The following is a 22,179-nucleotide window of genomic DNA, read 5'->3' as shown; positions in this document are numbered from 1 at the left end:
CTGATATGTAGACATGGAATATTACACTTGAAGTTAAAGTGGCTTCTGGGAGAAGAGTTAAAGGGCAGAGTAAAGCAGAAGCAAAGAAACTTGGTGCTGTCTTGGCCATAGTACCTTTTGGGAGCAGTCTCTGGAGTAAAATGGCTCCTGAACAGCACCCGGGTTTTCTCTTGGGAAGAGATAGCTTGAAGGACCAGAAAGTTGACTAAAAATTAAGTAGTGCAGGCGATGATCTCAAGATCACTCTTTGGCTGTCTTCTATCCGAGCTGTAGATACATTCACTTAAATCAAACTCTTTGTTTCATTGCTATGGTTTCCAAGAAGTTAAGAAGTTGTGTTCCTGCAAAAATAAGCTTTGTATATTTTTGTGTGAAAACATATCTTTCCTGTTTATGTACAATTAAAGATGATTATTTCAGGGTGCTGTAATGTTCCTACTTTTCCTTTCTTCATATGAAGGTGCTTCAGTTGACATGTTTGAATGAAAATCAAAAGATAGCACTAAAAATTAATGGAGAAATAATGAAAATACGGTAATACCTGAACTGTTATACAATGTTATCTGAAGATCATTGAGCATGATGGATAGAGAGTAGTACTGATATTAAGGCACAATTACAAGCAGTGGGATACTTGATTTATTGTTACAACTTTGCTCTTAATGTAAGTTCTACATTACTCATTTCTGAACTGAAAGATTGAATCTGGCTTAAAAAAATCTTTTGCTAGGTTTCAGATTTGGGGCACCTGATAGTTTGAATTTGGGGTTCAATTATGAGACAAGTAAATTTTTCTGTTAATTGCCCAAGTGACTTGAGGGATCGAGACAAAAGAAAAGGTGTGGGACAGGCTTCGGAAGAGAGGAGTCAAGGTGGTGACGTGGGGAAAGGGAAAGAAATTTAAAGGATGCTGAAGCACCATTGGTTTGCTGCATCATTTTTCTGAATTTTGCTTTCCTCTGGGGTACTGTAGCAGGTTATTTTCTGCTGCATGAGAAACAGTGCCAGGCAAGACACAGCAGTGCTCTCATCTCATCTGGTACACTTTTTAAAAAATCATTTGTAATTGGTGAATGCGAGGATGGAGAGAATCCATTAGAGTTATACTTTCTGTTATTAATAACCCGCAATGAAAATGTTCTTTAAAAATACATCTTTTATTTTGCAGGTTTTAGTCCAGAAAACTAAGTTAGCAGAATTCACCTTTTCCAAACAATTGTTTACTTGGAATTCATCTGTAGTTATCCCTGCTCAAGTTACAGGTCACTCATAATAATAAAGCTTTCTAATTCTGTGACAGAATATTCATAATGTCTTTAAAATACTCAGCTAGATAATGGTCCCCAAGATCTGGACAGCAAGACTTCAAAAGACAGAGTCCTCTGATCTCCAGTTTCCTTATTCTCTCTAAGCTTGGAAGGTTTCAACTATCAAGCATAGATTAAGTTTTATTGGTTGATAGTCTAATTGCATTTGTATTATCTTTCCCCTTAATATTATTTTCTTTTCTCTGTCTTGGATTGCATCCAAATATTATTACTTCCATGAAGCAGTTTTCTGAAAATGTTTTGCTTTTGCTTTGATGCTTAACTGCTTAACACGTGAGTGCTGCAATAAGGTGCTGGTTCCTGATAATAGTTTTCCTTCTGTAAGGAAGTTTCCACAATCTTCTGTGCTTTGCTTATATTTGATAGAGCTCTTCGGTTGAGGCTTTTCATGGACAAGATAAGGTTTGGTTAAACATCTGAACTTTTGAATGTTTATCTGAACTAGATTCGACCTCTAAATTTGTCCATCATTAGTTATTTTGCTTTTCTTTTTTGAGACTAAATTATGCTATTAAATATGTTCTAAAGTAGGTTAAGTCCCTGTGCAGTTTGTCAGCTGGAACATTAATTTTAAAGCTAAAACAGTCTTCTGTTGTCTCTTTTTAACATTTTGCCTGAGTTTTAACCATGGCTGGTCAAACATAGGGTCAGTGCACCCATGCAAACCCCACATGTAGCTGATTGAAGTGTCTCAAAGTTATTGTGATGACTGGCCTGATTTTATTTCAGGAAAAGATGGTGATATATAGTAATTATTTGCCTGCTCAGGCAGCTTGTTCCAGTGCAACTGTTCTGGAGACTAAATGTCACCGCGTGCCCTGCGGTGTCTCTGGAGGTCTCCCCCTCCGAGTCCCTACGCAAGGGCTAGGTGGACTTGGGGTCCCAGCTACCTGCTGCAGCAAACTCGTTGCACTAGCAGTGCAGGACATGCCCATTTCTGGGGTCCCAGTTACTCATGCCTTCAGCTGACCACATCTGTGTGTCCTCTTTGGACTCATGTCTTAACTGTACCGACCCAGACCTTGCCCTCATGCTGCCTCTGGGATGTAGAAGGAGCCACTATCAGATTGTAGGGAGAGTGGGTGGGTGCTGCAGAAAGCCAGAAGAGATGTTCCCAGGCCACCCTGCACCTTGGCCAAAGCTGTGCTTGGTAGCATCAGGGAGAGAGAGGGCAACGTAGTTTCTATCTGCTGTTACAAAACTGAACTGTGCGACCTGATCTTTGTTAGAAGACCAAGTTGTGATAAAGGCGATGCTAAAAAGGCATGCCTTACTTAAGAAACACACTGGAATCAGGGCTTTCAGGTAAGCAGTCAAATTTACAACATAAACTATTATAACATAATACGTGGCTAAATATACCAGCAGCTTCATTCTGGGCTTTCCTTTTCCTCCTGTAATTACACTGTCTCAGCCCAAGAAAGAGGCTGACCCATGGCACATCTCACAAGGCACCTTCTCCCACTGCCAGACTCCATAGGGTAGGTCCACACAACAGCTATAGCCTCCATTTGATCTGCTTCATGTTTTTATGTTTATTTTGTGCAGATCCTAAAACACCTTTAATGGAAGTCTTCCCTGCATCCTCGCAGTGCAACTCTGACACTACCTTGTAAGCAAAGAGCTGTAACTGCTGAAAAGTTTGAAAATAAATTGTGTTTTAACAAATAGAAATCATTTATATGGAAACATAAAATGAAGTCCATGGCAGTAAAGGTCACCTTGTCTAAGTTTTACATTTAAGTGAATATAGATGCTGGAGATTGTTACCAGAACTTTCACTTAAGGTAAGAAGTAAAAAGGATTCTTAAATCCGTCGACTTATTATTTTTAAAAATGAGCTCATGGGTGATCTTTTGTTCAGCTATACTTACTCTAATGATTTAATTGAAGTAAAGATAATTTGATAAAGTAGAGTCGACATATAAACAGAGTACAGCAAATGGATTTCAGATCTTTGGTTAGATATTTTTTGATTACTTTAAAGATAATAGGTGTGTCTTTCTCCTTCATAAAATATCACATCTACATTCACTGGAAAGTACTAAACTTACTGTATTAAAAGAGAAAAATATACTGGAACTTGTGGTTTGAAGCAACAAATATACAGATGAATGTCACTACCATTTCTCATTGGAAATAAACAGTGTTAACATGTTGGTTTTCATAACTTATGCACTACGAATTAATTCTATCCTTTATTGTAAGAGAAGCATAAGAAGTTCATCATGGGTCAAAAAATATAAGGTTATGAATATAATTGGAGACTGAGTGCAATGGCTATATAATTAAATTTTAAAATAATTTACTTTTTAAATTTAGAAGTACAAAATATAATTGATAAGAGTCTCAATAAAAAGAAAATTCTTTGGTATGATATTCTTTGTGGAAATGTCCCATAAGATTGGATCTGAATAAAAGATTCAACAGGGTTTCCAAGTGTGTGTCTAAATTTAAATACGTGAATCATTTGTGTGACTCTTAACAAGGGTGATATAAATACAGCAATGCCAAGTCTCCCTTGTTCTTTACAGAGAATTAGTTTGTTTTCCAAAGCATAAGGCAGAATTATATGTAGGTTTTGAAGTTAAAAGTTCACACATGGCCGGCAGTACCCAGCCACTCAGAAGGGTTTTCTTTTGGCATGACAGTCTATCTGGTGCTCCTGGTAGAGAAAGGAACCGTATAATTTTCTTGTCCTTTTGTCTGAGCAATTTAATGTAAATTATGAAAGTTCATATTATTTGCAAAAGGTTGAAAAGGTTTTTTTTTTTAGACTAAGTGGTTTTTTAGTCAGGAGGTAAGCTTAAAGACTTGAAAGTTATTGACATATATTCCACAACAGAAGAAAACAAACAGAACTCTATATTCTAAAAAACCCTAAATGCATTACTTGTTGTAAATTACTTGCTCAACTCAATCTGGAAATAGTCTTCAGTTCCTTGCTATGTCTTCCTCAACCTTTAATTGCATGTTTGTTTTCTTTTTATATTATATATGCCAACTTCAAAAGTCATTAATTCAAATATTGCCTTTTTTTTTCCTCTATAACTCTCTTATGTTGCGTAAGTGGGATGAGACTGTGTGGCTGAAAACACTGGAACAGGGCAGCACCGAGTCACCCAGGTAGTGAAGGGCAAGACCACTCTTCAACTCCTATGGGTTAGACCATCCAAGTTACTGTGTATTCTCCTGGGAATTTTAGCAGCCCCCTCCAAAGGAGAGAAGTACACCAAATGCAAAAAGCATCTCCCTCTCGCTCCTGACTTTTACCTGTATTCACCTGTAGTTAGGTCACTCTTTACCTGCAGATTTACTGAAGAAGGCTCGAGAACAGATGAGTCCTCAGTGATCTGTGCTCATACAAAATTGCCCTCCTCAGTGCAAGGGGGATAAAAGACTGCAGCTTTTTGCAAAGAGACTGTGTCAAGAGTCCTAATCCCTGATGCGGACTCGAAGCGACCAGTTTCCCCTTCCCAAGCACGCTGTACTCTCTCTTCCTAGAGCCTGACTAGTCTGACTTTGTATACTGCAGCAGATTTCATCCAAGTCCCACATGTTTTACATTAGATGAACCTAAACTGGTCGTACTGTATGAATAAAACAAACTCATTGATTGCTGGCATTGTGGTTTTTTATATTCAAGTTAAGTGTGTATAATAGCATTTCTAATATTGTGACAATACCAAAAAAATTGTGGAAAGAAAGGCTTGGCGTGTCCTGGATGATCTAGTCCAGTCCCTCCTGTCACAAGGTACTGTGTTCTGTGTCCCCCTTTCACAAATTTATTAAGCTTCATCTTAAATTCTTTTAGTTTTATTTGCCACCACGACTTCTTTGAAAGGGTGTTTTAGAACTTCGTATTATGGCCAGTTTATACTCATTTATTCTTGTGCCAACATTGTTCTTCAGTTTAAACAGCTCCTCTCCCTCCCTGCTGTCCTCTTCTTGTCTCCTGCTCCTTTTCCCACCCCCACCAGCAAATTCGTAGAGAACAATCACAGCCTTTCTCAGCCATTTTCTAGCTGGCCAAACATGCCAAGCTCCCCGTCTGCTTTCGAAAGCTCAGCAGCCCGTTCTCCTGGTACTTCTCATGGCCGCTGCCTGCATTTTTCCTCGCATAAATTCCTATTTCACACACACAAGTGTCCAAGATTGCACACTCATAAGAGAAAAGTATTTTGTATTAATCCTTCTCTGACCATGCATTGGGTAGTATTAGGTCTAATCTGGTTTCTCCAGCTTCCAGTCTCAAAGTCACTAAGGTTTTATCTGATATCCCGATTCTTGTCTGAACTGATGATGCTTTCCAGCCTTGAGTCACCAACAAGTATTTTTTGAATGCTCCTACTCTTTCTGTTCAAGTCATTAACGAAAACACAAAGATCAGTTCCAAGAATATTTAAGGACTTGCACTGGTAACTTCCTTCAAGACAGTAGTTCTCCTTTCAACAAAGCTCATCTTAATACCTTATTTAGTCACTTCACAGTTATTGTTTTAGTTCTCTCTGTCTTCTCTAGTTTAACTAATAATTTCCCATTTGGCATCATATCAAATACACAACTGAAGTCCAGATAGACTTGTTCTATTGCATTTTCCTTTTCTAAGAAAAAAAAAAAAAAACATTTATTTTATTAAAGAAAGATATCAGGTTAGTTTGGTATGAGCTTCCTTTATAAAACCAATACATACTCAGAAATATTGCTTTACTTTTTAAAATATTTACGGTACAAATACTACTAAGAAAAGCTGTGTGGGGAGTGCCAGTTTGTTTCACAATGTAAGTGTGTAGTGATATTTAACACATTACTCATTTATTTCCATTTATTATTAGTGGGGGACAAAATTTTAAAAAATTTTATATGCATCAGAGCATGATGCAAAATATGAATTATATAGTCATTTTATTGAATCTTTGCTGCTAATGCACACAAATTTCACAAAGTGTAATGACACTACTGAGCACTTAAGTTGTTAGGCTGTCATATTACAGAAAAATTATTTGTGCCACATAATCACTGTTTTCTTTTTCCTATTGTTTATTTCTAAGCTTTCTTCATAAACATTTATAAATGCAGATATACTTGCTGTGGCAAGTATCTTTTTTAAGACCATAAACCTGAATGACTTCAGGTCCTTCGGTGCCCATGCAAACAAAACCTTCCTAGCATCTCCTGGCCAGTGATACCCATTTTGTTACCTGATGCTGCAGTTCTTGGGTCTATGCTCTATAGTCATAAAACCTGTAATTTTAAAGCTTATCATAAACGTAGGGATTAGGGGTAATGCCTGATTCCTGCATTTTCCCCACCAATCTTTTGTGTAATGCCTTTAAGCAGACCATGTTTCCATCTTTCATTTTACTCTTTTGCAAAAAAGATATAGTAATTATAGTGTGGGGATAACTCATGAGACCTGCCCAGGAATTTCACTAAGGGATAAAATAGGATGACTGACAAAAGACTTTAGCTCAATAAAGCAGGTGAAGTGAATGCTTTACCCTTAGTGAGCAGACTTTATTGACTCCATCTCAGAGCATCACAAAGGAAAGGAAGGAGGCAGGGACTTGGTTTTGTCACTCTCAAACCTTTGGTGCTCGTTGAAAAACTGACCATTTATACAGGTGATAATGCATGCTGCTCCGTCCTTAAAAGACTAGCAGCACTTTCACATCCGCTGCCGGCCAAAAAAATCTGAAGAAATGTTGAATTCTGAGTTCCAGTGAAATCCAATAAAACTTAAAGTCATGAGTCATTATGTATTAAATTACAGTGTCTCCTGGAATGTAGGCATAGTCATACGCCTCTGCATGTTAAGATACATTTCTTCAGAAGGATGAGACACTCAGCAGTTAAGCATTCCCGTCACTTGAAATTAATTAATTAACTAATTAATGCTTTTAAATTAATATTTTCATACATATGTGATAGGTCTGCTGTTAGACTGACACTTTCATTATCCAAAGTCATAGAGACCTACTTCTACCTCCCCTTTGCCATCTCAGCTTTGATTCAGTCCTGCAAGATGCTGCTGAGAACTCTGGCTATGAGTCTGTAAAGCACTTGAGAAAATGATTAGTTTAAGACATCAGAGATAACCATTAAGTTCATGGATCTGTTCATACGTATTTTAAGAAAGTTGCAGCTAGGATTTTGATCGGTGGATTCTGTATTTTGAATGGTCAAGCTTGCCACTTCTAGTATTCCTTGGGAAAAGAATTATTAAATCTCAGTTTATAGGTGTTATCGTTATACTACAAGTCATGTCCATTTCTAAGAACTTTCCAAAATTTTGAAATCCTCAAGGGTATTAAAAAAAATTTGCATGGTCCAGACTAGTTGTGTTTTTTTCCTGCAGAACAAGGCTAATGGAAGAGAAGGTACTAATATAAAGCTATTTGAATCTCTTAATGCCTTATCTACTCCCGTTGCTGCTCTTCATTCTGTATGAGCCTTTTCCATCCAAATGAATTACATACGATAATTTTGGGTGTTGTAATAAGCACATAGGCACCATAATAATGTATTTCAGTTAGGAAGAGGTACTTGGAAGAAATTGGTTTTGCTATACACATGATGTGAGACAATCAATAGTGCTTTAGTCTGACAAGCATTGTCAATATCTATTGTCACAGTTCAGAAAGTCATTAATGGATAGTTCTTCAAAAACCAATGCTTTCAACATGTTAGAAGTGTTCAGATATACTGTACCTGGCAGGAATTAATCATAGGTAAACCCTTGGGATTATGTATAAATGTTTTGTAAATTAAGAGTGAAATAAAAGTCATTGGAAGGAATGTGACATCATGTTATATGGAGCTACAAAATCTCGCCAATAAAATATGGAGCGGTTTAGAACATATTAAAACATTTTACTTTCTGAATCATTCAGGCTTTCCCCAGAACATCACACCCAGGAAAAACAGTCTGCTAGAAATATATTGTCTAGGTACATGACTAAATTCACAGAAAGCAATCACATAAAAATTTTGATCCTTGCCCTGAAAAGTTTAGAGCCTTGCCTGGTTCTTTTAGTTGTGGCTATGCCAAAACCCTGGAGAAAGGCTTTTGTAACTTTACCTTGTAAATATGTTAGCTACTGCTTAGTCCTGCTTAAATTATGCTATGTTTACTCTCATTGCACCATATATACAATTCAGTGCATTAAGTTATAGCAAGCAATTCTTCATCTGTACATCTCAAAACTTCTATTGACTTCTGATGGTACTATTTCTGCAGAACTGTGAGATAACGCATTAATTCTTTCCTTCCACCTGTCTTCTTGTGTAAAAGCTCTTGTACAGACTCTATTTTGTGGTTTTGCATGATACTCCTGTTTTTTATATGTTATTAGGAATGTTGTGGCACTGAATAAGTGTTCAGAGGATTTATATAAGCCCCAAGAAAGGTAGGTCAGTTTTTTCTTGGTGCAATTTTTTTGCAGAGAATTCAGTCTATAGTCATCCTTCCTAATTCACTAACTGATGTTATTACAGTGCTATCCAACATTAAAGGCCAAAAATGTGTTCTTTCTTTTATGCCTGATGATGTGTTTATACTATTTTCTTTTTGTACCCAATCTGTATTACACTTCCCTAATATGATAAACTGTTGTGATTTAATATAGCTTAATTGTAGAGCAAATTGTCTGAGGAAAAGATCTTGACATTTTTTTCATGTGTCCATTAATACCTTTTCCACCTGTGGAATAAATAGAGACCTAACAAAGTGACCAAAGTCGTCAGAAATGCTTTTCTAGATCTGAGAATCCAACTTTATTTCCAGCCAAATGTGAAAGTCAGCCAGTATTCAGGTTACATTTTTGCTGCTGGATTGAAGTGTCCTTGCAGCCACTTGCACCAGCAGAAGAAATTTAGCATAATATTGGACTCTGTTGGGTTCCCCTCTACGTGTGCTCTAAAAGGCCCTGGCACAACAAGAGCAAGCATGTGTTTCCTTTTTCTGTCTCAGAAAGTCCTAGTGCAATATAAGAAATACTTAATTGAAGAGTCTGTGCAAAGGGAGGGGGATTATCCTTCTGTTCTGTGTTGGTTTTGAAGCATTTATGTGGATTTGTCAGTGTCAGTATCTTCAGAAATTGAAGATACGAGTTTATTCAGTACAATGAATCAAATGGCACACCTATGCAGTTTATGCCAGGGAACATACAGTAGAACAAGCAGTAGATTTTATTTCTTATTATTTTATACTTAGATTCTTAAGTGTCCTATGTTACTTCCCTATGGAAAGGCTTTCCACTTTTTTATGTTTTTTGACATTTGCCAGCTCTGTTTCACGGAGGATTATTCTGGCCAAATCCAGAACCTGAAATTTAAAAGGGAAGGTACTCAAAAAAATATTTATTGTGGTTTCTGAGTTTTATAACTACTTTTTTTTTTTTTTTCTCTCGGAACTAAGATTTGGTCCTCTTTGTATTTCCAAATGTAACAGCAAAGTGATTTTAATGTGGGGAATATCGCGAGAAGAATGGTTTAACAAGAGAAGGATTATTTCTAAAAGAGATTCCAACAAGAATATTTCTGGCTAAGCTTGGTTTTGGAACATGCTATCTAAACCCTTGAATTTCTGGGAGGCTTGGAGTTTCCCTCTGGTGACTCACACATGCTTAATAGAATAAAATAAGAAATTCATCAAAATTAGCTTTGCTGCTGTTTTTATCTATGCGCTATACAGTTCAACATAGAACATACAAAAGTATCCATGACAATAATTATTTCTTCCTCTAGATGTAGTTTTAACACCATAATTGCTGTTTCAGGTATAAAACTTCCAGCTGGGTTAATGTATCTTTCTAAACAGAGGGATCTTTACCCTGCTGCCAAGTCATAGATCCCCTATCCTACCATTCGCAGTATGACCACGTTCACTTCAGTTAAAATACCTTAACAAATCTGGTGTATACTTAGAGCCAAGCATGTAGTTCAAGTGGGCATAAAACGCTTCAGAGTCCTGCAGAATGGGAAGTGTGGCAGGCATCTTAAGTGACTTCAGGGATGTTTTCACTCCTGCATCATTTGTGCTGGGGAACCTTCACTGTAAGTCAGGAAAAAGCAAACTTAAATATGAATCGCTATGGACAGAATGACCCTCAGCAACAAGAGAGTCCCCAAACTAAATACAATTCACTTCAGTGTTTCAAAGTACCATTAAGATGCAGAATTAGAAACATCCATTTGTTGTTCTTTTTATAGCACAGCCAAGTGACTTGGAATTTTAGCTTGTCCCTGCCAAGGATTGCTCAATTTCGAACAAAAAGTCCTCCACTATAACGTTAAAAAAGCACCAACCATCAATTGAATGCTAATCTTTATATTCTATGATACATCACTCCAAGAATGCTACCATTAAAAAATGTGAATTCTATTTTTCATAAGTGATGGATTATTGTACCAAGCTGTGTATTTTCCAGTAAAGTGTCCTTTTATTTGTCCTGTGTGATTACTAGTTTGTGGAAGTATGTGTGGGGTCATTTTGGTGCTGTGGGAAAATGGAGCACTCTTCTGTTAAAATCAGTAGTGAAATCAGAAGCAAACTATGCTCTGATCATCATAGGCATGTGTTTAAATATTGCTTTCCTTAATTGGCTATGTTCTATTTACTTAAAGTGAACAATTTGGCAAGTTTTTCTCCCTTGACAACAGCAAAGCGTAAACCATTTTATAAGTTTGGCTGTTAAAATCAGATTTGTAATGTAAACCACAATATTCCAGGGTTGTTGCTGTTGCTTAACCAGTTATTTTAGCTTGCCATTGTTTTATAATTGTGCACCTTTAAATATTCTGGTGCTGTTTATAACTTATGCAAAACTTCTTGCTACAAAATAGCCCAATAATATTGATGATAATTTTCTTTTTGCTCTCTCTCTCTTCCCTTCGTTTCCCTATATGAAGATCACTGCATTACAGGGGGGATTCAATCTGGATGGGGAGATTACGGAGCTTCTCTGTAACCGCCGCTAAACTATCCAGGGTACTGTTTAGAAATTCTGTCAGAGGGACAATGGACCAACTCCTGCAAGTTCAACTTGTGGACAAGAGTGTGTTTTGGTGGATTGATTGATTTATTTATCTATTTAGTTATTTATTTATTTTCAAGAGAAGGTGGAAAGCTATTCTTTCCTCAAAAAGCAGAAGCCACCCCTCTCTCAGCTGGAGGTCCTTGCCGGGGAAGGCTGTACAGCTCTGGCTGTCCCATTTTCCTGCTCAGCAACTGGGGGAATGGGCAGGGTGAGAGAGCCCAGGACACGGGATAAGGGTTATTCAAGGGTGGTGAGGCTCAGGTGATTTGTTAGAAAACTTTAAAAATCTGTGTGTTTAGGGAAACCTTTGGAGAAGGTCTTCCCACGGCATCACTGCTGCTTCTGTAGCATCCAGCCTTGAGTGCTGAGTTTCTCCTTCCTACTAATACTATTTTGATAGCTATGATGGTGCCCTGTAAGCACCTCAGCAGAGAAAAAGTTAAATTTATGCCTTTGAAACTTCCTCCAGGGGATTTTCTGCAGCTGGGTTCTATGTCTTTTTGACACAGAGCAGGAATAAATTGAGCTCAAAATGTTTCTCAGTTTGGTAAATGCCTAAATATAATAAAATATAATCATTAGGACGGGAATACTTTTCTTTCCATAAATTAATGCATCTTGCACACATTTCATGGCATATAGCCATGTTTTCTATAACTGCATTAAATATATATATAACGCTTAATCCATCTTGGCAAGAGAATTCAGTCCTTCACTAGTGGTGTAACCATCCATCCTTTCTCATAACAAGTAGTGTATAGCTAATAGTGCATAGCACACTTTGAGTCCAGAGTTTTAGTAGAAAAATCATCCATGTGAAACTTGTGGGATTCGTGAACATTTAATGAGTAAACTGGTCGCCATCCAAATACTTATGGGCAATAAATAATACAACTCTCTGAATAACCAGCAGAATGAACTCATCATGTTTATTCACGAAAGTATTAATCAGACGTTTTGTACTATCCAACCAGCTACACTGCTGACCTACCGCATGATTTTACTAGGGTGGCTATGGCCATTATTTTCTAAGGATATTTGAACAAACTACTATTAGTTTAAAATTATCATTTCACCGAAGCTTTTTTTTTATTTCCTTTAGTTTTCAGACTGAACTACAGTGCCTCTGACACAAATGACAGAAACCGAGTTAAAAGCAGATTAAAGAAGTTCATCTCCCGAAGACCCTCCTTGAAAACATTGCAAGAAAAGGGACTTATTAAAGGTGTGTTCGGTCTTATATACTTTTTTTGAGTGAAAAGTAAAAATTTACAAATGAATTTTTCATTCTCAGTTAAATGAATAAGTGCATTGGGCAAATACTTCTTAGATATGGTTTTGTTGCTGTGTCTCATGAAACTTGAACTGCTGAACTGTAAAGAAAAAAACAACGTATGGTTACATCTATCTCTGTGCTATCTGACTACTGCTTCAATTTTTGTGCTTTGGTGTGCATGTGGTAGAAGCCCCTCCAGTTAACACAGGCACTCACCGTGCACATTGCAAATCAACATGCTGCGCAACTCCATTTCTTTTTAAGAAAAGAATGTTGATACGGTTTTATATTTTAGAATCCAAAATAGGAACTTCAGATGCTGTGCTGACTAATTTGTTTTCTAGGGTAGGCTGGAATACTTTCTGCTGTCTTCTCTCATTATTTTTTTAACTCGCCAACAAAATACATTTTTAACAATTTAAAATATGTGCCAGTGAAAAATAAATGCTTTGGATCTGTGATTTTTTCGTACTCCAATTTCTTGCTAAGTTGGTCAGCCATCACTTTCACTGATCCTTAAAAAATTGTTTCTTTGATAAAACGTGTTTGTTAGTTTATCCAAGGAGCAAGCATATTGCTAAGAAGCTGGTAGTTAACTTGAAGGCGGTAGCATTCTGACCACTAATAATCGAGCAAAGCCATGTTTTCAAATATTCTCTGGAATAATGCTCTAAAAATTTACGCACTCCCAAATTATTATGTGTGAAACCCACAACTGCACATGCAAATTGACTAGAAAGAGGCATTTTGCCAGCAGCCCCTGTCAATCTCTGGAGTGTGAGTTTTCCAGTGGTGTGTCAAAGATGGCAAGGGGTGTTGCGAGTGTGTATTAGATTTGTCTGTCCTGAGCCAAGAGATTGACCCCAGCCAGCAAAAGCTAAAGCAGCCACAAGAGTTAAACACCAGCTGGGCCCACGTCTGAAGAGGAGGAGATGATTTTATGAATTAAGGTCTTATGTTTTAGATACATGCAAAAATGTTCAGTGCAATGTTGCTTACTGCATGGAAGTCTTCATCATATGAAATCATTATGTGCCTTAGTGATGAGCTTCTGCCTCTAACTGCCACAGAAACTTCAAAAAAATGTAATTTATGCATAAATATATGTGTGTGAGGTGTGCACACTCACACACCAAACTTTCAGGATCTGTCCTTACACATTCATAGTATGTGATTTCAATACATTGGAAGGTTTCGCCCCTTTGAGGTACTCTGTGGGTTGAGGGTGGGATTTGAATGCATCGTATCAGTTTGTTTCAGTTATTACAGTAATAGAGGAGTAATTTATAGTCTTTTAATTTCTGGATTTAAGGGGGTTTTTTTTAGTTTAATAAAGTGTGGCTGATGAATCTCCTGCGGTGTTACATAGGGATCAGATGTGATCCCTGCTAACAAATCCAGATTCATTAGCATAACTCAAATCTGTCCTCTAATATATCTCTCTAGGAAAGCCAGATGCATCTGGGTTTGGCTACAGTTGCATTAAGCTCTTGATTCATAAACATAGCTTGGTTCTACCTGGGATACTCTTCCATGGATAACAAAGATGCGTGATTTGTGACACAGTAATTCAGAATCGGTACGCAGCACAGTTTTATTACCAAACTAATGTTACCATGAAGAAAACATGTTAGTTATCTACCATGAAGTTTCATTAGGATTAGGTTTGGGCCATGCAAATGAGGCAGGATTCGTTAGCACGGCTTAATTCCAATCTACGGTAAGTCTATGTGAAATGCTCATTTGATAAGGTTCCTTCATTGTCTTCACCAGAGTTTATCCCTTAATCTGTTAAAATGTTATGAAAATGCAGTTGCAGTGCTTCTACAGAGACCACTTTTAAATGTTAATTTTTAGGCTCACATTAGAATATTTTTAAATCACAAAATGCAACCATCCAGCTTAAAAATTAAAAGCTTGCCAAATTTTGTATTATAAGATGCATCTATTTATTTTTCTAAGGTGACTTAAATGGTTGCAGAAACCTCTCAAAACTATTTATTTGCTCGTTTCTTAAGGGAAAAAATGTTAACCAATTTTTACAAGAAAAAATTCCTCCAGCTCTGAGAACACGCATACTAACTTTTATCCCATAGGGAAATACTTCTGTCAGAATTGTAAATCCCTTAAAATAGGGGCTCGTAATAAAAGTGTGTCTAAAGCCTTGCAGGACATCTCAGTACCGAGTTTCTGACAAAGGGCTGTTCTGTGTGCTGGTGAAGAATTGATATAAATATCTGTGAAGCGTGTGGTGTTAATTACTCCAATGCAGTGGCACTATAGGTGCTGTGAAAACCTTCACTTTTCATCAAGTGCTATTCATATTTGCCAGGGGCACTATAAAGCTCTCAAATCTATATTGATTTTTTACATTGTATGTCACATTGGAACCAAAACTCCAATAAATTTAACACGTAAATTATAGTCATGAGTAAATACATTTTAAGGTGGTAAGTTCACTCAAACACAGTTCTGTGCTCTGTTACTCACTGATGTGTACACACTTGGCCAGAAGACTCGACACATTTCTCCACATTAACCAAATTTGGGAATACAGGCTTCAAAATTAAATAGCAGTTTGATCTCCTGGGGTACTTTGTTCTGCCAACACTGTTATCAGAAGATCTAGAAATTATGTGATTGTCATTTAACTCTTACAAAACTTTGTAGAATGGAGCAAATATCCATGTAGTAAATAAAGTAGGTAGTTAACAACTGAGAAGAATAAGAAGGAGGAGGATAATAACCAGACGAGGGAACGTAGCAGACCAGGGTGTAAATGTTAGTTGTAGATTGATCTGCAAATGAAGATGTGACGACACTTTACATGACAGAAAGTTATTTTTGTCATCACAGTCCCATTTGCTTTCTAGTCCTCTGCGTAAAAGAAGCCAGAATGGGAACAGCACATTGGCTCCATTCATTGCGATGGGCTGGTGACTGGGGCTTTTCATGCTCCAGCGAGAGCTCTAATGAAGATCATCAGTCCTTCTCATTCCATCTCACTCATGCTTACACAAAATAACTTTGGTTTAGAAGCATTTTGAACTGGTTTTGAGGTGATGTGTAATACAGTATTTTTGTGTAATGCATATGTGTCTATATGCACACTTATGTTCATATGTATCCACACATGCACACAAACCTAGAAATAGTAAATAAGAGGCATGTTCCAAGCCTGTCATTTTAACCTTGTTATCTTGAGAATAACTGCGTTCAAATTTATATGCTAGGGCAGGGGTCTTCAGTTCCTCGGGATTGAAATATTCTCAGAATTTACAGAATCTGCACTAATATGCTAGAAAAATAATATATAAATCTTCTCTTTTAAAACTACTTTATAGTCTATAATTGAACTTTGATCTTTATGTTTGAGCTTTGTCATGATTTAATATTACCCAAAATGAATTGCCAACCTTCAACTTGATATTGGCCTGCTAACTTCCTGATTTCTGAGCCTTTCTAGTCCACAAAAAAAAAAAAAAAAAAACAAAAAACCCTTCTGTGAAACTTCTGTGATTTTAAAGCTATGGTGGTTGTGTTGGTAATAGATTATCACAAAATACACTTTCAGTAAATGGTAAAAAAGCATGAGTAACAACTTAACACAAATGACACTGTGGGAAATGAGGCAAATGCAGCTATGCAGCTGGCAAGAAATTAATTTAGGTTTTTGGGGGTGGATTTTTTTTTCCCAAAAGCTAGACACCGAAGGAACTTCATTGAATTTATTTCATAAGTTAAGTTAAGGCAAAAACCAAAACAGCATAAAAATTGGAATGGTTACAACTGTTTCAAGATGAAAATAAAAGCCACTCAATTGCTAGTGAAAGGAACTAGCTGTGATTTGGCTTGATAGGCTATAGAACAGGACTCAGCATATGTTGGTGGTTGTGCAGATAGCAGCACAGAGGTCACCAACCATTTTATTTCCAGACAAAGGAAAACGTCTTTATTGTCTCATATGTCTCAATGGACCCTGGAGTAGTTCAATGTAGTGAGTGTAATGCTCATGAAAAGTCCAAAAGAGTGGATAAGGACCAACCTTTGGTGTGTTCTGTAATTCTTCTGGGTTATGAAGGAATTTAGCAAGTGATCTGGTGCCCATAATAACTTAGGGAAAGTTAGGAAATGTTTCCTTTGACTTGCAGGGACAGTGAGTCACAAGGGTATTTCTTTCTTTCTTTGACCACTACATGGATATTTGGAAGTACGTTTCCCAAACGCTGCAGATGGCCAAACTCTGGACAAAGTGATTTTTTCCTTTGACATGATGGTCAGAAATAATTCAGATAATTTAAAAATATCTCTTTTTTGGAGACCTGTTTTGAGGAGTAGAGCAGACTCACTCTTTTTAAATTCAAATGAGCTCTTGTCCCCAGTAAAACACCATCATTTCTTAAAAGAGACCAGTGTCTGCAGTCCTCTCTATTTTCCCTTTTCCTGAGAATGTGAAACAAATCTGGTAGCTCATATGCCACTTAATAGTAACTGTTCACAAATGTAATTTTTTTAAAATTGATGACCACCACAGATCAACGATATATAGTAAATCTCCAAGTTAAAAGGACTGGCAAGATTCCCAGCTAGCATAAATCAGGGGAGCTCCATTGACAACCTCGCTGACTTCAGTCAGCTGAGGACCTGGCCCACTTATTGTAAAAGCCTCGTGGCATTATTTGGAGCCCAGTCTGGGATCAAGATCATTTTAATGTCTGATTTAATATGTCTAACTCTACAGATTGAGCAGCTAGAAGAAGTCACTTTTCAGAATATGGCCCTTTCCAACCACATCCCTTCCCCCTCCAAAAAATTCACTGCTATGATGTCTACTGTTCTGTCCCTCTCTCTATACATTCCTCTTTTATTTTGCCGTTTTGTTCTCTTTCCCCCTTTTCCTCTGTCCCTCTCTCTATACATTCCTCTTTTTTTTGCTGTTTTGTTCTCTTTCCCCCTTTTCTCTCCCAACATTCAAACAGATACAAAGAAAACAAACAACTTGGATGTTGATACAAAGCTCTGGTAGTCCAGCAGTTCAAATCCAAATGTAGCAGAGTTAACTCTGCTCCTGGAAGGCACTGAATTACACAGGTATAATTCACGTTTCTAAAAACTTGGGCGTTACACCATTATACCTTCTCCTCTCACGTTAGAATTTGAGCTTCTCCCCGAGAAATGGGAATATTAGCCATGCCCTTCCCTGTTTTTTTAAAAAAAACCCACTGAAGTACGAGTTCTTTCCAAGTGTGGCCACATCTCATCCATGTACACCAAAAACAGTTAAACAATGACATTCTTAGTGAGGATGTGGCTTTAGTGATTTTGTTTTAATTGTTTCTTTTCCAGAAGTATTGTCTCCCATAAACTAGATTTCTGCAGCTCAGAATTAGTGGCTTTGCTGCAGCCTGCGAGAGCTACTCAAAAAAAGTAGCTCTGTCAAGCTCAGGGAAAACTTGAAGCTCACCAGAACGAGCAATTCATTGCAGCTGTATTCATCATTTTATATTACACAACTTGCAAATGTCCATTCCCTCCTCTTCTGGTGTCTCATTTTATATCCATGTGCAAAGCTGTCACACACCCCACCATCTTAAGTAGAAAGTTTAATGCGCAGATATCAGGGATGTGTAATGTAAACCATACCACCAAACATATTATGAATATATTGCTCTTCTTAAAAATGCTTGTTGGTTTTTCATACTACAGTATTGACTAACTGTCTGTGTTTGATGTATGGTTTACCAGCCTGATGTAGACTTATGGTTAGAGCTTAACTTGTTAGTTCTGCTTTTGCAGCCAATTCAGAATAACTACAGATGCCCCAAGATATTAAAATTGACTGCTCAAATGGACTCAGTGTGGGAGTTTCATTGGTTTTAAATTGATAACAGCTGAAAGAGTGAATGATTAAAGCTGTATATGGGCATAGTATGCAGCTCCTTTGTACAAGCTCTTGTGAACAGAATCCACTGTATGGGAATTGCCTTTGTTCTAATAAAAGATATTTCTGAACAATTGTTAGTTTAAATTTTTAAATGATGAAACAAGAGCATTTCAGGAGCCTATAGAGGAAATAATTCCTGAGAAACTGAAATAACTCTGAGAAGATAAAGTGGATTTCTATTCAGAAGGGAGCATTTAAAATTAAGTAGCATTCCATAAGGTGGTAATTGTGTCTATTTCCCAGGCATTTCAGTTAAATAAGCTGGATAGGAAACATAAACTGTCATAACAGGAGGTTAGGAGTGTTGTGTACATCTTTTTTTTTTTTCCAAGTCATAAAAAATGAAGTTTTGAAGGACCTTATCACAAATAAATCAAACAAAGGTTTTTTTGTTTCTTTTATCCCTTTGGGAACAGTTCTTATTTTTTGAAAAAATGTCCTAGATATTTTCCCCTTAAACTAGTTTTACAATATATATATAGACACCCATAAAAGAATAAGAAAATTATATTTTAATCTTAGTTACACATCAATCTAGTTTGCAAAAGTTAGTAATTTGCCATTCCTATAATTCCTTGTTTTCAAAATACTGCACAAACAAATCTTAACTGAGTTTTCCTCAACTATCCCTCTGACCTCTAAGAGTGTAAATATGGCAGTGTAACTACTGCCATTCCCATGTTTATGTACAGGAACAGATCCAGCAAAAAATCAATTGACTAGAGAGAGTCACGGAGTTTGCGGTTCAGGAGTACCCAGAATTCAGAGTATTGGGATGATTCATGAGATCACGTACTTATAAATACTCATGAATTTCTAGAAGGGGAAAAAAAATCCAAAGCAGTTGTGTGTCGTCGTTTTATCATAGTCTGTTTTGATGCCCAGCAACTATTAATGCTGATTTGCTGCCCCTTCTGTTCAAGACAAAAATCCTGAGTGGCTATTTTCTAAAGAAGCTTAACTGCAGGATACAGAATGTGACTATAGCCATATACTGAAAGGTATCTAAAATGAGGTTAAACATTTTGCTGAAGGTACAGAATCTGCACCCAGAAAAGAAATAATGGACTAGGTAAGAATTGCAAAACAGTTTCCAGCATTTTCAAAATTTCCTTCCAGGAATACCAAGTATTCTGCATTCATACTGGGGATTGAAAGAGTAACTGCAAAATAATCCTGGAAGTTGGTTATAAAGTGGTTATAACAGAGAAGAGAAGCTGCTGAACACCCATGCATTAATTTTGATTCAGTTCTTCATGTATTGCCATCTAAACACAGTGCATTTTTTTGCCTGTTTTGCTTCTGAAATTGTTTGCAAGTGTCTTTGTCCACCAAATAAGATATATTTTTACTTCTTTTTGACATAATTTACATTGGAGACCATTCCATATTATGCAAAGAATTTGACAGGTCTTTGCTAAAATTTTAAAAAACAATTAAGATGTCAAAAGAGGAAGTGCTAGTACATTTTAATCATAAATCTCTGTATATATAATTACCACTGAAGGCAGCTATAAATGTTTTATGAAGAAAATGTAACCAGACTGTGCTTTGTCAGAAACATAACCCCAAAACATGTAACAGACTGTTCGCTAATGCTTAACGCCACACATGCACACAACCTTCTTCAGTGTAGTTCTGTGAACCCAGTCCTCCATCCCTTCTGCAGCCAAAACTCTGACTAACTTAAATTCAGGCTTTGATGTACTCTACCAGAATGCAGATCACATGCGTTGGGAGGTGCTGGAATAAACTTCCCCGATACATATCAAGAAGTCCAAATCAGCCCATGCACCCCACCTTGTTTCCCTGATCGTTCCTTACTCTGGGGTATTAGGAAAGAAAAGGCAATCGAGTTGTTCTTGAAATCTAAGCTTAGTAAGAAACAGTAGTGATTAACGATAGGAAAGTGAAGCTCCTTGCGAAGCAGAAAATAAACAAATAGCTTTTGGCCTGTTAGTGAGAAAAAGGTGTGCTGCTTGGAGGAAGAAGAGCTCAAACTGGTTATGGTGGAAGGTGGTGGGAACGACTACAGAGGAAATGTCCCATGCCACGGGAACTGTAAAGGACAGCAGGAGCTCCTGCTGTTCTGCTAATGAGCGTACTTGTTGGGTCTGCTGTGCAGAGCCCAGGTTTGTGCTAGCACCCATCAGCTACCTACACAAAAATTTTCAAAGCCTCTACACCAATTTCCAAAACGTAGTACTCTGTTGAAATGCTATATAGAGACTGTCCCTTTGGATAAATGATGATAATAAACTCCTACTGTTTGAGCATTTAACCGGCTCCTATTGAGTAGGTTCTCTCATCTGTTTGATTCATTTTGATTCTAGCTGACAACATCCCCATTACTGATTGCTCTTTTCATAATTTCTCAAACATATAGAGTAGAAAGGAGGTGGAGGAAGCTAATTAGTAATCTGAAGAGCTTAACCTGGTTATACAAATATGTTTTAAGACCAACATTCAAAGCTGATCAAAACTTTGAAATCATAAAACCCCAAAAATAGCATTATCTAGTTAAATGCTTCCTGTAAAGATGAGATTTGTACTAAGTCCTAATGATGCAAAGTAAAGAAGCCCTTGCACCCTTATGGTGCTCTATGACAAGAGTGAAACTCAGTATGCGTGGAAGAGACAGGCTACAGGACAATATGAGTTTCAAGGCTGGACCATCAGTTAATATCATGCGGGATTTTGGATTCAACAAGGTATGGAGCTGTATCTTTAGAATTGCTTTCACTTTTTTACAGCAGGTCCAAGCAAATTTCAGAGATCTCCAAGCCTTAGAAAGGTCAAGGTCAAGGTATAAATGGCAATTGAAACTTGAACCCAGGGGGAAGTATCCGAGTGTTACGGGCAGCAGATATTAAGAGATTTGGTTTTGTGGCAGAAGCTAATGACCACTAGGACTCAAAAAGGATTTGTTTCCAACTTTGTCTATTCATCTTCGATAGCTGAGTTTTTAATTAATATGCAAGCTCTGAAGAGAGAAAAATCCCACGACTAATAATATGCCTTAATGTATTTTCCTCTTTTTTTCCAAATGTAGATCAAATTTTTGGCTCCCATTTGCACTTGGTTTGTGAGCATGAGAAATCTACAGTCCCCCAGTTTGTAAGACTGTGTATAAAAGCTGTTGAAAGAAGAGGTGAGTACCTTAATATTTAACATTATTTTTTTTCTCTATTAGTAATCAAAACTTTACCCTTGTAACTCTGCTCTAATTGCCAGGGTAGGCAGGCAGTTCAATTTATAATATAGTTATGAACTGAACTATATCACATTCTGTATCTTCATTTTCCTTATATGATAAGACACTGATAGAACCCACTCATGCTGATTATTCCTTATATTTTGTTTGACATGTTGTTGTTTTAGTCTTTCTCTGGGTAAGCAAATGCTAAACATCAATAAAATGTCAGTAACTTTCATTCTGAAGTCTCTGGTGAGCGTGATGCCAATACTTTTTCCTAAGTCCTGAATTGTATTCAAGCAAAATACAGGCTATTCTAGTGTGACCATATTTTTTTTTAATGTGTGCAGGTGTCTAATTTTTGCAGTTATTTTAAAAAGCCGTAATACTGTAAG

At 37.0% G+C, this 22,179-nt stretch overlaps 1 protein-coding gene across 1 annotated transcript in view; it reads left to right on the top strand.

Annotated features, from left to right (window-relative positions):
• LOC104076466 (rho GTPase-activating protein 15) overlaps positions 1–22,179 on the top strand; it is a gene marked incomplete at its 3' end in the record, with an annotated part of 56,713 nt that overhangs the window by 12,671 nt on the left and 21,863 nt on the right. Inside the window, exons 4-5 of the mRNA XM_009577344.1 lie at positions 12,471–12,593; positions 21,641–21,739. Coding sequence (XP_009575639.1) covers positions 12,471–12,593; positions 21,641–21,739 — 222 coding nt within the window. The remainder of the gene's footprint in view (positions 1–12,470; positions 12,594–21,640; positions 21,740–22,179) is intronic.

Source organism: Fulmarus glacialis, unplaced genomic scaffold (genome assembly GCF_000690835.1).
Source record: "Fulmarus glacialis isolate BGI_N327 unplaced genomic scaffold, ASM69083v1 scaffold4305, whole genome shotgun sequence".
Taxonomy (NCBI): domain Eukaryota; kingdom Metazoa; phylum Chordata; class Aves; order Procellariiformes; family Procellariidae; genus Fulmarus; species Fulmarus glacialis.
This window is presented reverse-complemented; position numbering and strand designations above follow the sequence as displayed.